Source organism: Panicum virgatum, chromosome 2K (genome assembly GCF_016808335.1).
Source record: "Panicum virgatum strain AP13 chromosome 2K, P.virgatum_v5, whole genome shotgun sequence".
NCBI classification, from domain to species: domain Eukaryota; kingdom Viridiplantae; phylum Streptophyta; class Magnoliopsida; order Poales; family Poaceae; genus Panicum; species Panicum virgatum.
The window spans coordinates 52,411,531-52,428,358 of record NC_053137.1 but is presented as its reverse complement, the minus strand read 5'-3'; the positions used below and the strand labels follow the sequence as shown (position 1 = coordinate 52,428,358).

General features: G+C 47.2%; 1 protein-coding gene and 1 pseudogene across 1 annotated transcript; both read left to right on the top strand.

The window, feature by feature from the left end:
* Positions 1-3,840: 3,840 nt before the first annotated feature.
* Positions 3,841-6,912, top strand: LOC120695435 (annotated as a pseudogene).
* Positions 6,913-10,391: 3,479 nt separating this feature from the next.
* LOC120684340 (UDP-glucosyltransferase UGT13248-like) lies at positions 10,392-12,031 on the top strand. The gene has a single exon (XM_039966210.1). The coding sequence runs from the start codon at positions 10,443-10,445 to the stop codon at positions 11,841-11,843; it is 1,401 nt and encodes a 466-aa protein (XP_039822144.1). The 5' UTR covers positions 10,392-10,442; the 3' UTR covers positions 11,844-12,031.
* Positions 12,032-16,828: the final 4,797 nt, after the last annotated feature.

Sequence of the window (16,828 nt, the reverse complement as noted above, 5' to 3'; positions counted from 1 at the left end):
TAAATACGTAGTACTTAAATATAACAATATTTAAACTAAATGTACTAACCTGCAGATCACAAGTGCTGAATCCGGTAGGGCTTCGCCGCTTTCCTTCTCCTCACTCCTCTCTTTTTTTCTGGATTTTTGGTGGAATTTTCGGGCTCAAATGAGGAGGGAAGGGGAGGGCTGGGGCTTTTATAAGGGGGGAGACCCCGGTCGCCCGCGGGGGGGGGGGGGGGGGGGGGGGGGGCGACAGGCCCCTGCCGCGACTGTGGGCCGGGCCCAGCGGCGGTCGCCCGTGGGCCGGGCGACAGGGCTTGTTTTTTTTTTCTCCAGGGACTTCGTTGCAAATTTGAAAAAAAAATTACACATTGGGCCTGTCGCCCTATGGGAGGGCGACCAGGGTATATTTTTGAAATATTTGAAAACGGACATATATTTTTGAAATTTTATTTTTTTTAAATATAAAAAAGAAAAAACCGCCACCTGCTCCATCGGGGACAAGCTAGCTGCGCCTGAGCGATGTAAGTATCTGTGTTAGTTTACGAGTAGGTTGCTTGATGTTGTAGTTGTCGTTGCTCACGGACTCACGGAGCATGAATATATGACGGCTTTTCCTCCTTGTTTCGTCGCGATTTCGATCTGTCCTTTCCAGCATGCATGTGTGCTGCTGCACTTGAGGAATGTTGAGTACTCTATCCTGCTTGTGATGAGTGAATTGTCAACCGTGCGGTGTGATCGTGCGCTTGGTCTTTGGACTGCAGGTACACGGGCGTCGAGTGTCGACGGGGAGCTGCCGTGGAGGTGCTGTGGCCGATGGACCGTGCGGTGGACGGCGGTGAAGGGCAGCCAGGACCGGAGCTCGGACCGGGCGGCAGCTGTGGCGTCCACTCCTGGATCGAGGGTGCAAGCGGCGACGGAAGACGGGTTTCTTGGTTTGCGCCACAAAACCAAGGAGGCGGACGGCGGTTGAAGACGCCAAGTCGTGGAGGTGACGGGCGTCGGTCTCGGGACTGGCGGAGGCGACGGGCGTTGACGGCGTCTAGGGCCTCGCTGCGGGCGAGGAGGTGACGGGCGTCGGGCGGCGTCTATGGCCGTCAGAAGGCTGAGGCGGGAACGGCGTCTAGGGCCACGGCGTGGAGGCGGGAATCTTCCCGCGCGTGAGGTTTTGACGGTTTTCTCAAAACCGGCCACCTACCCGGGTTTCGCGGACCCTCCAAAACCGCGGACCGGTACTTCGTCGACGTGGCGGCATCGCAGCAAAGACTTCGAGTCGAAGAAAGAAACTCCGCCGTCGATCGAGGGTGTACAGCGGGCTGCTGCAGACCCGACCGGTCTGACCGGTCCCCTGGACCGGTCTGCCCGGTCTGGCCGCAGCAGCCGGGTATAAATACCCCCACCAGCCCGTGGGAGGGTGAGTCTCTTGAGTCTTTTGTTTTCTCTGAGTTTTTCCTTCTCCCAGCATCTGCTCTAGGTTAGGGCCAAGGACTCCAACGCAAAGAGAGTTTAGATTATAGCTATTCTCTTCAATCTAGTGGGTGGATGATGGGCGGATGGCTCTAGCCTTTGTATAGGTGAATTCCTCTGAGATTAATGGATGAAATTTGTTTGAGATTCACTTGTGTGTGCTGAGCATCTCGTCCTCCCCTTCTCTCTTGCGTTTTGGGTTTAATTCTCCTCTTTTGGTATGTTTCTTGTTTGGAGGAGACCAACCCGTGAATTCGTGGTTTGATGGACTCTTTGTGACAATTCTAATCCTTCTAGCCAAGTGCTAAACCTACTGGAATCGAGAGTTCTCACGAATTGGCGATTTTGTGTTCTTGAGAAAACCCCAATTCTCTTTGATCTTTCCTTAAATTCTCACGATCTGTTAATCTTTTGGGAAAGATCTTTTGGGAACATGTTCATGGGGTAGATGCGAAGCTTTCCTCCAAGTTTCGTTGGATTTGAACTTCGTTTGCTCAAGATTTGACATTTGGAGCTTTGTTGGCGGGCTGTCTGGGAGCGACCGGTCTGACCGGTCTGTGCAACCGGTCTGACCGGTCTCAGCAGTTCACTTCTGCGATTTGCATCGTGTTGGCTCTTTTGCTTCCGCGTTGTGACCCGAGTCTTCTGCTTCGAGATAGCTTGTCCATAGCTATTTTCGCTGACCTAGGTTCGAGGGCTTGCGGTGATTTTGGGATATAGGTCGACGATTCGAATTTCGAAGAAATTTTGATCGGCTCCCATTCACCCCCCTCTGGTCGCCGGTTTCGGTAGCTGCCGTGTGGGGGTGTGGCCAGTCAAATATGGGTCTGTTCTGTTTCTATTCCGAGTCTAATATTAATTAACTAGCTGCGAGGAGGTGGCTGCTGATATTTGCACCGCTTGTTGATAATTTTCCATTTCACTAAACTGGAGGTGCTTTTACATTTATGCAAAGAATCAGTTCTTTGGTACTGGTTTTATTTGAGAACTTTCTATACATTTTTCGACGAATTGCTAGCGCATAAATGGAACGGTTTCGCACCCACTCCATTATTTTTTAATTACTCGCATATCATCATATTTCTCTCCGTTTCAAATTATAAGTCAGTCCAACTTTTTCTTTCTTTTTTTTCAGCTCTGGACTCTTCTTTTCCTCTTTTTTTAGGTCGCATGAATTGTGGTTCATAGTTGTCTCTTGTAAAACTCTTTACTTCTTCTCTCTTAATGAAAAACGTGCTCGGACACGGTCGCAAAAAAGTCATTTCAACTTTCTTGGAGAGTCAAACTATTTTTATGTTTGACCAAAATTATAGAAAATATTACAAGAATTTATAGCACCAATATTTAATGAAGAATCTAATGATATTTATTTGCTGTCATAAATGTTTGTATTTTATTGTATAAACTTGGTCAAATTTGAAATATTTTGACTCCACGAGAAAGTTGAAATGACTTACAATTTAATACAATTTAATACGTAGGGAGTACTTAGCACCCGCACCATTTTTTATTACTCACAGCATGATTATTTGACTCAAATCTTTTTCATGTAGTTTGTACCCCAGCGGACTAGACATGAATTCTGTCCTACCATTAACTATTTTAACTCATCTCGTCAAACCCATATTGTACAGTAGATTAGTCATCGATCCTTTATTCCTTTTCCACTATTAACTTTTAACTCATCTCCTAAAATCCTTTCACCAGCATGACCACATCCCCAATCCTGCGTTGCTTCTCCTTCCACACTCTCTCCACTAAGGTGCCCACACCGAGTCGCTGTTGCTGCCACTCCTCCACAGGTGGTACGACCTGGAAGGGAAGGGGATAGTTGCCATGCAGGGAATACAGTTAGGGAAACAAGACGCAGTGGTAGTGATTTTCATCTGTCCGTAGAGGAGGAAGAAGTTTGGTGGTTGTCAATTCTCATCTGTCAGTAGGAAGAAGGTGCTAACGGCTTGACAGAGTGCTAGGTTGAGAGAGAGTGGGTTGGATTCCAGTGATATTTTTGCATGGGGCAAATGATAATCTTGTGTGAGCAAATCTTCTCCAGTCCAGTGTAATGAGATTTTCTATATTTTCTCTGTCAAATTACACACTGCTTAATATCAGTGAGCCTAAGAAGATAAAAGTTAGCAAATGTTCCCAATTGATGTTGGGGGCATTATTTATGATCAATGTTAGCCTAAGTAGCTTTACTAAACATTTGCATTTACTCTCTGCTTCAGGACTGCTAAGGACAGTAAGAACAAGGGGATGGCTTCAGGACCGCAAAGGACCTTAAGAACTACGAAACAGAGAATTACAAGTAGGAGCAAACTCCAGCTTTCAGGTGGGAGTGATGGCCCAAAACGCTCATTTCCAAAAGGCACGAGCCGCAGCATAAGAAAAATGTGGAAATGTGAGTAATTGCTTTTGAATTTGCTGCTTCTTCCTTTTCTGTGCCCATGTTGCTCTAATAGAACACTAACACTTTTAGTGTACCATATCTGTTAACCAGTACAAGCGAGTCTGGCAGCAATTGCTGATTTTCATAAGAAACGATGTACTATTGAGGAGGAACGATTTGGCAGGCTTCCCGATCGGGAAGTTCCAAAAATTTCCTTTGAAGAGAAACCATTTGGTTTTGAAGCTGCATGTGACCAAGAACTTTGTCGATCCAGTGTTGTTTCACTTGCTTTGTTTGATGGTGATTGTGCTGGTATGCTATGATTTTTCCTAATTTTTAGTTTGGTAACTTGCTTCCGCTTGTTAATGAATTAAATCATGATTTTGTGCAGAAGAAAACAAGTTGTTTGCATGCTCTGGCATAGCTCTACAACATGGGAAATCTATATTAGACGTAACAAGTTTTGTCACTTCGGCATGTTTGGTTAGAGAATTCAATGACAAAAGAAATAGAGATGATAAATTGAGGGTTAGTGCTGCTGATCATTGTCTTCCATTTTGATTTGTTTATTCAAGCTAACCCTGGCCATTCTGTTCTGATCTGCTGCTTTTATCACTAGATTAAAGTGCGCCTTCCTGATAACACAACTACCGATGGGCTCTTGGGACTATATGATAAAGATATTGCTATTGTCTCATCCATTGACTACCTAAATGTCCAACCTGTACATCTCGATCTTCAGGCATCACCTGACTGCCCTGATGGCCATGTACTAGCTGCTGGGCGTGCCTTCAATTCAGGCAGTTTTATGGCCATGCATGTATCTCTGTCTAATGAATCTCCCAACATCTTCCATTCTGATAGTGAAGATTTCACAGAGGTTTGTTGTTAATTAATTTTTACTTTTTGGCATGATGGAAAGCTTTAAACTAATATTTGCATATGAATGATACCTTTGGTCTAATGTGTCATTCATACACACAAGTAAAATGCATTTTCCCTTCATAAACCATGCTACTTTGCTTTTGTTCTAGGCTGCACTTGGAGGGCCACTTGTAGGAAATGACGAGAGGTTTCATGGGATGATCGTTGATCTTTGTCATGAAGGTTTTGAGAATAGGAAATGTGCCAAGTTCCTATCGCTGAAATCACTTTATGAATGCTTGGAGTTGTTTCAGATACTCAAGTATGTCTTTGGCAGTTCCAGTATCTGTGAGCTATATCTTCCCCACTTAATTGTATTTGTTACCCTTTTTCTGGTGTTGCGTTGGAGTCTTGTGGGGTTTTCACTCTATAATTTGTGGGCTGGAAACAAATTGGTTCTTTTTACCGACCTAGTGCAGACTTGCATCATCAGTGCTCTCTCCTATTGTTAAATTAGCACCCATGCTTAATTTGAAGCTAGTGTGTATAAATTAGAAAGAGCAAAAACAATTCATTCAGATGATATTAGCAATACTTATATTTGTGGCTTATGAATCTGCTTACTCCTGTCATGTCTTTTGCTGAATACGTATGAGTGTGATTGCCGTTTTTCCCCTGTACCTTGATTCCTTTGGTATGAGTTGTTTCATGTGTGGGTGTACTTTCATTTTTGCTGTTGGTTAGTTTGACTGTTTTATTTATGAGAACGGCACTAACATTTTGTATCGCAGTCCTAAAGAACTCCACTATCGGGATTATTCGTTGCCTGAAGGTGTATCAAGTGTGGTCCCTTCAGGTGTGAATAATCTTGCAAGCCATCATTATAAATGTTACCTATTGACCATAGTCTGCAGAATATTATGCGTTGTCATTCGGAGTACTCATATTAATCACCTTGTTGCATCAGGATTCATGAAAACTAGTTACACGCTAAGATCCTTAGGCTATCCAATGCCACCACCACTTGTGCTTGAATGTAAGTTCTTTGGTTTTTACATTTCTGATGTCCCTTGTGCTCTTCTTTATAATTAACTTCTGATCTTGGTTTTTAATCAGGCAATGGTGAGTTGCTTAATACATTTGAAGACCGTTTTGGTGAATTACGTGCTTGGAAAGGGTATCCTTTTGGTGCTCCGCCCAATTATTATCTCGAGCGTGTCTGGGAGAAACTTCGAAAGGAAGTTGTGACAAATATATCCCGTAGGGTTGTCTCACTTGCTTCTTTCAACGGTGATTATTCGAGGTCCTTTGCTTGCACAGGGTTGCTTATAAAGTGGCATGGAAGCAAAGCCACACGCACTGTTGTCTTGACTTCTGCAAATTTAGTTAGAAGTCGTAGTAATGAAGATGAAATCGATGGAAACTTGAGGGTTGGTACTCCTATCACTCTTGGTCTTTTAAGTTATATATTGTGGTTAGCTGATATCTCTTAAATCACTTTAGATCGAGGTGTTTCTCCCACCGAATCAACGTTGTGATGGGACATTGGAAATGTATAATTTACACTACAATATTGCTATTGTCAGTGTCAAGAAAGGCTTCAGTGCTGTTCGACCAGAAGACATTTTTAATGGAAAGAAAGTGTCAGCTAAAAAGGTAGCAGCTATAGGGCGTGACACTATATATGGACTATTGATGGCCACAATGGGTGAAGCCAAAAGCAGTAACAAGGGCGAACTCAATTGTAAAGAGCTTCGCTGTTCCACTTGTAAAATTAAGAAGGTAGTGTGGTGAATCTCTCTTACTGTTTTTTACATGGTAACCTGTATTAAATAATTTCATTGGAATCTGAGTTATCTCTTTAATCACAATTCATCCACTGAAGTTATCCAGTAACATTTGCCTTTTTTTGGTACTAGGCTGGGATTGGTGGCCCTCTTATTGATTTTGATGGGAGTTTTGTTGGAATGAACTTTTACGATGGAAGCGATGTAACTCCTTTCCTTTCAAGGCAGAAGGTTGTCGACGCTTTAAAAGGAGCAAATAATTCCATATTACCATCGGAAAGGTATTTTTTTTCTTTTCATGTTTCAGTTATAACTGGGTAGGTGTTACAGCCCGTGAACTTGTGATTAAAAAATATGTTCGATGACAGCTCAGTTAATCCTTTGCTACTTGATTCCATTAGAGGGGCGGATAAAAACAGGTAATATTCATTCGATTTTCTCGTTTCTACTTGTCTTTGACTTAAAACTATTTTATTCAACAACCTAACCTACATTATTGGATAAAAATATTTTGGATGACAGGTGGGCAGTGCCTAAAGCATATTGGTATCACGGTGAACTTGAGGAGGATTTGTGTGAAGTCCAATGGCGTCGTGGAAGGACTCTCACGTGATCATGGTGCACTTAATGGTGTATTAGTATCACATGGTGCACTTAATGTGCATAGATATGATGTACCATAGCTTATTTAGCTTATTGGGAGGACTATCAATATAATCGAATGTCAGGCCATTATCCGATGTTTTGTCCTATTTCGTTCTTCTACATGGAGCAGAGGTTGAAAATGAGGGCATTTTGGTCCAAATTTTTTTTATAAACACATCGAAAGGGTGTGTAATGGCTTATCTCCAACAAGTGCGAAATTGTAATGGCACAGGCATAGCTACTCAAGAAATAGTGGCGCGCTTCAAATACGGAAGAGTTATAATGGCAAAGATCCAATTAACCCTAAAAAATCTCATCACCTACCTACACGCCAAAGCATATGGAAATAGGTTCTGGTTCACCTCGGCCGCTCTTACACGGTTACAGTATATGTTACGACACCGCTTAGGTTTTCTCGACCTGCGTGAAAGATATTCTTCTTACGTTAATACTTGGGCGGGGACGGCTTGGCCCTCACAAATCGAGTTTTTTTATTGCATAACAAATTAAAGTGGCGCATGCTCTAGCAGCATGTGAGTATAGTTGCTCTCCTGATGCCGACCTGTTAGACTACCCACAGTTCATGATGTAGATTTTACTAGATTAATCCAATGACCTAGTACCCAAAATTTTAATTTTAGTGTAAAAACTCATCAGGCCGACCCACAAAAATCTGGTGTTAATTGGTGCCAAAGGACCTGGGTCACTCGGGAAACCCAATCAGTTGGGGCGACAGTGATGGCGCCGCTGCTCGACCGAACCTGTCATTGCCGGAGCTGCCCGTCCTCACCACACGTCGTAGCTCGTCCGAGCTCTGACACCTCCAGATGGCCCTGCTTGCGACGTCCTTCCTCCCCGCACACCATGCCGTTGGGCCACGCAGGGGCTCGTGTGGTCAAGCGGACCGTCTATCCGCTCGGCCAGTGGGCGCTGTCCAGCCCCGATTTCGAGCCTCCGCCCCTCCCAATCCCCGGATCCATGGTGGATCCGCCGGTTTTCCCTACCAGACTCGCCTCCCTGGGCATGGACGCTGTCGGCCGCTGAAGCGAATTCATCGCCGCCGCCGCTTGTTTCTGCGAGGGAGTATTGCTCCATTTAGCAAAAGGGTGCCTAGCCGGATTGGTTAGGTGACCTCAGTAGCACTCCTCAGGTCCTGGGTTCGACTTCCGGTCGGAGCGAATTTCAGGCTGAGATTAAAAAAAATCTCTCGTCTGTCTACACGTCAAAGCACATGAAAATAGATCCCGGCTCATCCCGGTCCGCTCTCACACGGGTTACGGTATGGGTTACGGCGCCCCCGTGTAAGGGTGGGGCGGGTTCGAGAATTTTCTCGACCTACGTGAAAGATCTTTTTCTTATGTTCATGCCCGCCAGTGGGGCGGCTTGTCCCTCGCAGGTGAAGTTTTTTTTTTAGTATTGCTCCATTTTGATTCGACGCTGCAGTAAGGGTTCGTCGGCCGCAGCTTGCCTCTCCCCTTCGCATGTACCCATCCGTATCCCCGTGGAACAGATACGTTCTCCCCTCCAGAGCTCAGCCATCCGTTTTTTTACAGTACCTAATCCCACAACACAGGATAACGGAACCGTCAACGTGTTTTTTCTTCTCTTTTACCACAAACTAATTACATGAGTTAGCAGAAATTAATGGAGGGAGAAAGCTCCAAATCTTGATAATTAATAGGTCCATCAAGGCTAGACCGTCATCTTTATTCGCGGCAGTTGATGTCCCAAGCTCCCGCATCGCCAATTCGAACCCCGCAAGGTTGGATATCATGATGCCTTAATCGATATACCGCCCAGCTCTCTATCCCACCTCGTTGATCTCGGCTCGACGAAGGCAAGGAAACCAAAATTGATCTGGGATAGCCGGACGGGATGACGGAGTGCGACTCCACAATCTCGTGGCGTAGGATTAGGGACCGTAAAAAAAATATTGGCTGAGCTCTGGAGGGGAGCGAACGGATGGAAAGTGTGCGGGAATACGGATGGGTACACGTCAAGGAGACAGGCAAGCTGCAGCCGGGTTTGTCAGAATGGATATGGATCCTTACCTGCCGGAAGATTTTGGGGGCAGTGCTCGAGGTAGAAGTCGTTGATGCCCTTGCCCTTGGCGGCGAAGAGCGGACGACCCTCCTTGTTGGGCGCCGTGGGCATGGCGGTGACCAGCTCGCCGGTGCTCGTCCCGGCGATCACGTCGAAGTAGTCCGCGATCCTCGCGTCCGGCCCGTCCTCGTCCATCTCCTACGGACACATACGCAAAGCTCGAGCTAGCTAAGCTAGCTCCCGTACGTATGCAATTGCAACGTGCATGCAAGGACTACTACGACTCGATCACCGGCAACTAGAAGTCAGCATTCAGTTAGCTATACCTGCTTTAGCTGCCAGTGGATACTTTGCTGAATTTCGTTTTGGGTTGACTCATTGGGTCATTGGTGTAAATATTACAATGGATTGGACTAACCCAAAATCCAAAATAAATACTTATGGGTAGGCTGAGTCGGTCACTGGTTGACCCAATCTCGACCCACTTGCATCCGATGCTAAAAGTACCTGAGCCCATGTCACCTGTGCCGATGCCGTGAAACCCAAAATGCACACAGTGGTAGCATCGATGCTGAATAATAGTGGGGCCGACTCATCAGACCAATCCATCACCACTCAGTTGTTGCTAGCTTCGGTGCACCCACATGCTGCCTCGATGCCTGTTATTTTGAATTCAAGCATCGGTGCTGCAGTGGATGACTCGATGCCTCAATACTCTCTCTCTCCTGGTTCAAGCATCCATTGAAGCCACTGCTGTGGCCAGTCTTATGGAATGGTTTGCCTGCGGGCATGGAGATTTTGGTGGCCTCTATTCTCTAAAAAAACATCTGAAAAATATATGGAGCAAGCTAGTTCTCCCATATTTCAATATATAATCACTCCAAGAGAGATGCCGTCGTCATAATTTGCATGTCACTGCTGACAGCAACAAACTCATGCACCCGACGAAAGCTTAAGTCATTAATGACGTGTGATCCAAAGGAAGCTGCCGAGCGAAGTGGCGACCTGCAATCGACAAAACAAGGTAGTGCGTCCTGTGATCCTGTCGTTTTCTCCAACCGCGATCCTGTGATTCTTCTTCGCCGATTTCAATAGAAACACTTGGGCACTTGGGCTTTGCTTCCCATCTGATTAAATGTCGCCGAAGCTCCAGGACGCCTATATATATATGGAGACGGATCGGCAGTCACGTACTTCCCAACAACATCGCCGTTGCACTTCAGGATTCCAAGCTATCACCCACAGACAGCCACATTACTATAGCCATGGCGGCGAGCTCGGACCAAACAAGCATCAACGTCCTCCTCGTCCCGTTCCCGGTCCAGGGCCACATCAACCCGCTGCTCCAGTTCGGCAAGCGGCTCGCCAGCCACGGAGGCGTCCGGTGCACCCTCGCGGCGACCCGCTTCGTCGCCAACTCCACCAGGCCGACCCCGAGCTCGGTGCACGTCGCCGTCTTCTCCGACGGCTGCGACGGCGGCGGGCCCGACGAGGTCGGGGGGATGGGCGCCCCCTACTACGAGCGCCTCGAGTCGGCCGGGTCCGCGACGCTGGACGCGCTCCTCGCTTCGGAGTCGGAGCGGGGCCGGCCGGTGCACGTGGTGGTGTACGACGCGTTCCTGCCGTGGGCGCGGCGTGTGGGGAGGCGGTACGGTGCGGCGTGCGCGGCGTTCCTCACGCAGACGTGCGCCGTGGACATCCTGTACGCGCACGCCTGGGCCGGCCGCGTGCCGCCGCCGCCGCTGCTGCGGGCGGAGGACGTGCGGGGCCTGGGCGGGCTGTCGTGCCGGCTCGAGGTGGGCGACCTGCCGACGTTCCTGACCGACGCTAGCTACCCCCCGTCGTTCAGGGAGCTGCTGGTGAACCAGTTCCTGGGGCTGGACGACGCCGATCACGTGCTCGTCAACTCGTTCCACGACCTGGAACTGCAGGAAGCAGACTACATGGCATCTACGTGGAGAGCCAAGATGGTGGGCCCCACCGTCCCGTCGGCGTTCCTCGACAACCGCCTCCCGGACGACGTGTCCTACGGCATCCACCTCCACACTCCGGTGACTGCGGAATGCAAGGCGTGGCTGGACGCCCAGCTGCCACGGTCTGTTCTGTACGTCTCCTTCGGTAGCATGGCCTCCCTGGGTCCTGACCAGATGAACGAGCTAGCCGAGGGCCTCTACGGCAGCGGCAAACCCTTCCTGTGGGTGGTCCGGGCCACCGAGACCGCCAAGCTGCCCGAGGGCTTCGCCGACAAGGCCAAGGCCAGGGGGCTCATAGTGTCGTGGTGCCCGCAGCTGGAGGTTCTAGCGCACCCGTCCGTCGGCTGCTTCATGACGCACTGCGGCTGGAACTCGACGGTGGAGGCGCTGAGCGCGGGCGTGCCCATGGTGGCGATGCCGAACTGGTCGGACCAGACGACGAACGCCAAGTACATCCAGGACGTGTGGCGCGTCGGCGTGCGGGTGCGGCCGGACGCCCAAGGGGTGGTGAGGAGCGGGGAGGTGGAGCGGCGCGTGCGCGAGGTGATGGAAGGGGAAATGCGCGAGGAGTTTCGGATGAGAGCTCTGGAGTGGAGTGAAAAGGCGAAGAAGTCCATGAGCGAAGGCGGGACCTCGGATATCAACATCTCGGAATTCCTATCAAGTTTTGGACGCAACACTACTCGTGTATAACAACTCATCAAGCAAACTGATGGGTGATGGACCGGAGCGCATTCGCATGTACTTGCATCGTTACCTTTTCTTGTTGAGATACGCAGCGCTCCCGTGTACTCTCTTCTGCAAATAGAAAAAGGAGGTATATTGCACTGTTGCACACTCGAATTAATGATCAATACATGGATCATTGCGTTTTGTGTGTATAAGGTTGAACCCAAATTTTTTGGATGACTAGTATAAGTTGTTGTTTGAAAGGGCATGTGCATAGTATATACAGTTAGTTATGCGCCAACATTGACTCAGGTGATAGTAACTGTCAATAAGTAATTTCAGCAAGGCTATCGGAAATGCTATAGGTCATACTAGATTTTGTTTTTTTCCTCAACTTTATGCTATCGAAATTAAGAATGAGAGAAGAAGTTGAACTATACATGTATCGTGTAAACATCACCTGGCCATTGGCCTCTAGCCCCAACTCGGTCCTCCAATGAACCCCTCCCCAAACACTCTATCTGCTAGTACCTACCGAAGCGGACACCCGCATTCAACTTCGCCACAACATGTTGTAAAAGCATACCTCCTGATCGATCACCGTCCTCGTTTGGCAATTGTGGGACCACCCTTCACCTACTGTCCCGGTGCACACATGCGGATAATAACAAACAGATAAGCACGTTCGATCGTCTTCTTCCATTCGCTTACGGGCCCGCGAACGCTGCCAACGTGGCAGCGTTTATCGGCTGTTGAGTAGCCGATAAGAGCTAATCGGCCGTCCATTGGCCGATAGGTGGCCTGTCGGTTGTGCAGAAGCCGACATGCCCCTATTTTTATAATTTTTTCAGCAATTAATTATTAAAATAATATTATTTTAAAAATTGCTATGGGTGTAACACGCAATAGAATCATGTCGGTGAGATGATAGGAGAACAAGGAGATTTAAATATATTCGGGCCGCTAAAAAAATGTAACACCCTACGTCCTATGTGCTAGTGGTTGTATTCGGCTTAGTCTTGTGACCTTCGAGAGTCCTGTCCTGTTGAAAATAGCAATGCATAGTTGTGAGAAGCTTCTATAAGATTAAAGAGTATGCATTAACCATGATTGCCATTCTTCATGGTAAAATATAGAATACTCTAGAAACTAGATATTTGTATAGTTAGACAAGCATGATAAAAACTCTAGAGTTAGATATGTTGTAGGAAGTGTATAAAAGATGGACACATGACAAAAAATTATAAGCCATGAAGTCCTATAAATAGGGGTGTCTCCCTTACCATACCATGGCATAAGAGGTCTTCAGTAGGAGATGCTAGATTTTCATGTAGTGTAGTAGGAGATGGCTAGATTGCCATGTAGTGTAGTAGTATCATGATATGGTAGCTATTTAAATAGTGCAACAGTCTTGTCATATATTAAGTTATTCATTGATTTAAATTTTTAAGGCAGCCTAGCCAACTGAGCTACACCAAAATAATCTGGATAGTATTTTCTTTTGTCAATATAGTAGATAGCTTATTAACACTAATGTGATACCTTTCGTAAAACAAACACTGATATATGGTATTTCCTAGTGAAAATAACGATATGGTATTTCCTAAAAGACATTATCATTATTCTCCCCCTCATATGTAGGTTTCTTTTATGGAATGACACAATACGAACACAAAGCATTTGTTGAATTTACACAGCCGTTTCGAGAAAGTGTTGTAAGGGGCAAGCTGTTGGAACCGGCACAGGTTTTCTTATGTACAGTGGTGACAGAAAGAGTTTGTTTCTCACATGTGAGCATAATTTTGGGAAAGTTAAAAATGGAGAGTATATTAGGTTATATCATGGACAACAACATTACCCAATTGCGAAGATGCTCTAGCGAAGTGGGGACGATGAACATGATACTTTGTTATTTTTTGTGGAGTTCGTGCCCAAAGACGAATGTCTCGAGTTCTTTAAGGATGAAGTAAAGAAAGATGATAGTGTCGTGATACTTGAGTGTGTCAATCCAGACCTACGTATTAAGAATAAATTGAATGAAGCAACTGGTACTGATTGAAGAACCGATAGCTCTTACTGGAATAGTTGTGTAAATAGACACATGAAAGTTAGAGGATCATTTAATAGCTAATTTTTTCCTTATACGTAGTTTTTCCATGAAAAAACTACTGTTTGTTTTGATCTTTTCATGAACAGTACTGGACCATCTCTAATAGATGAAAGCCGACCCTGCCATCGGGCCAAAATTGAGCATTGGTGAGGCCACGTAGTCCGAATTTGCGAAGCTTCCTACCTCAGTTTACCTTTTGGACCGTTCCACGCGACCTTCCGTCCAAACAGCGCCTCACCCGCCCCCGCCTCCAGTAGTCGCGACGGCCGTGTGGCCGTGCCGGTACCAGCCACCATCTCCGCCGCTCTCCCTGCAGCAGCACGAGTAGTTGCGGCCACAGTTCGTTGCAGCAGGCAGGCCCGATGCCATTGCCAGTCGCTCCCATACCCCGCAGCATGCGGCGGAAAGGTGCCCTGGAGGAGGACCACACCACGGTGCCCATGGTGTACGCTGACGCACCGCCGCCACAGCGGAAGTAAGCTGTAGGGGCGGTCCCAAGGAGCGAGACAGAGGGGCTCGGGCGCCGCTGTGAAGAGGAGAGGCCGAAACCGCCAAGAAACGCGCCCCCACGAGCAGGAGTTGCCAAGCCCGGAAGCCCCGTCCCTCAGCCCGTCACCGTCTTCACAACAGCGGCCTCGCCGTGCTCCTCCAGGGGATCCCATTTGGTGGCTTCGGTCACATTGGTGGCATTGCTATCTCATCTGAAATCGCCACCACACTGGTTGAGACCGTGGTGTACTGCCTAGAGACAATAACAACAACATTGATTTGGAATTGTTAAGTTGGAGCTCCGTGTGCAGTCGAGGACAGACGATGGTGGTTGCTCCCGCTCCCATTCCATATTCTGATGCTCAGCAACACCTCACTTGTGGACCATGCACACCATGTGCTCGATGATTTGCCTATGCAGTTGTTTCAATTACTGACCAAATAACCATATTCAGAGTTTTGCAAAAACAAGAATGAAAGTGTCCATATATGCAGCTGACAAGGAGATCTAACTGATGAAAGCTGTAAATAGGAATCAGAGATATTCAGGCTACTATCCTTGCCTAAGGTAACAATTCTCAGACATAAATTTAACTGTTGACTCAGATTAAACCTGTTAAATTTTTTGTTAGGGACATATTCTGATGTTAGCATACTTCTAACGATGTAACCATAAGTTTCTTGGCCATGTTAAATGCCACCGCTGAAGCTTAGAATAGTTCACCTCTGCAGAACTACCATCTCCCACTGATGATGTATTTGTATCAGGTGACACCATCATATTGATGGCTGAAGCTAAACCTCTTCTGTATACAGGAGAAAAGCTCTTGATGTCATAACAAACCTCATTGTCTTTGCATTTAGAGCAATTTACAGAAGTTGGGCCTCCTAAACTCATAATCACAGCTCAAATCCAATTCTTTGTCTTCTTAGGTTAGTTCACAATTCATATAATTTCAGTAGTTACTGTCAACTTAGGATGAGTGCAATAGCATATTGTTTGAATGCGAGAATAACTGGAGATAACTATGGTAGAGATCCTGCCATAGAGGTTTAGCATATATGCTATGCACACAGAGAATACATAGTTCTGATAATACATAGTTCAGAGTATATATTCTAAGTCTTACTATTTATATATGCTATCATATTTCTACTTAAAAATAGTATCTAATACAGGCTATCAAGCCATATTGACACATAAACAATGGCTCAACATTCAAAAGGGCGCGGCAAAGCCGCGCCAAGGTTTCTAGTTACAAGATGAAGCCAAGAACCATGAGAAGATCTTCAGTACTTGTGAGGCTGCAAAAGGCACCTGGGGGTTGTTCAAGAATATTAAAGGGTCCAAGAATTTTAAAGTTATTGGAGTGCTACCATGTATTCTCTTCTACAAATAAAAAAGGAGGTATTATTGAACTATTGCGCACTCCAAATAATGATGATCGGATACATGCCTGAATCATTGGGTTTTGTGGGTATAAGTTGTTTAAAAAGGTAGGTGCGCGCATTATTTACAGTTAGTTAGACACCAACATTGTCCGGTGGAAAATGCCTATAACTAATTTCATTAGAAAAGCTATCGGAAATGCTATGTCACTAGAATTTGATTTTTCCTAAATTTTGTACTATCAAAATTAAAAATGAGAGACGAAGTTACAATTAAAATCTTGTAATAATTAACTCTGTCCTCCAATGAACCCTTCCCCAACCTCTCTATCTGCCCACGGCAGGAACGTGTAATAATTAATCTTGTAGGAGTAGTTTTGCTTGTAGAGACAGCAAAACTACTCCTACAAAGCCACACGCAGCATGGCCAGTGGCCCGGTGGGGCACGGCGCCCCCGCCCGCGGGCCGCGGCACAGGCTTTGCGTGTGATGCAGCGCGCGGCACGGCGCCCGGGCCGGCTGACTGATCGCCGCAGCCCGCAGCGGCCCATTGATTGCAGTTGCAGTCCCGGCCGGCGCCGGCGCGAACCGGCGGGCGTGCGCGCGTGCTGTCGTCCTTCACGCCCTCCGGCCGGCCCGGCCGTCGACGTCCCACGCACACGCAGGCCAGGCCTCTCGCGCGTGCCTGGCGTGGCCTCTCCGTCATGGCCAACGGAGGAGCAAGCGACGCGCGCTGCCGTGGCCTGTTGGATCGGCAGCGGCGCGTCCGTACTCCGTTGGATGTTTGACGTTTTGCCCTCCCCCTTTCCGGGCGGGGTGTGTCTTTATCCGGCAGACCATGGCGTGTCCGGTGTCTGCATCCGTGCTCTTCGTTCCCGCGCCGGCGTGGGGTTGATCGTGAGTTTGGTCGGCTCCGGCCTTAATATCGAACCGCTGGCTATCTCGTTAACCACCGGTACCCCTCTATGCGATCTAGCAATCGAGTTTATTTTCCATCTCTCACTGACCTAGCTAGCTGCTCT

Excerpts from the sequence above, each read along its gene's own strand:
- LOC120684340 (XM_039966210.1), top strand. The coding sequence starts at position 10,443 with ATGGCGGCGAGCTCGGACCAAACAAGCATCAACGTCCTCCTCGTCCCG.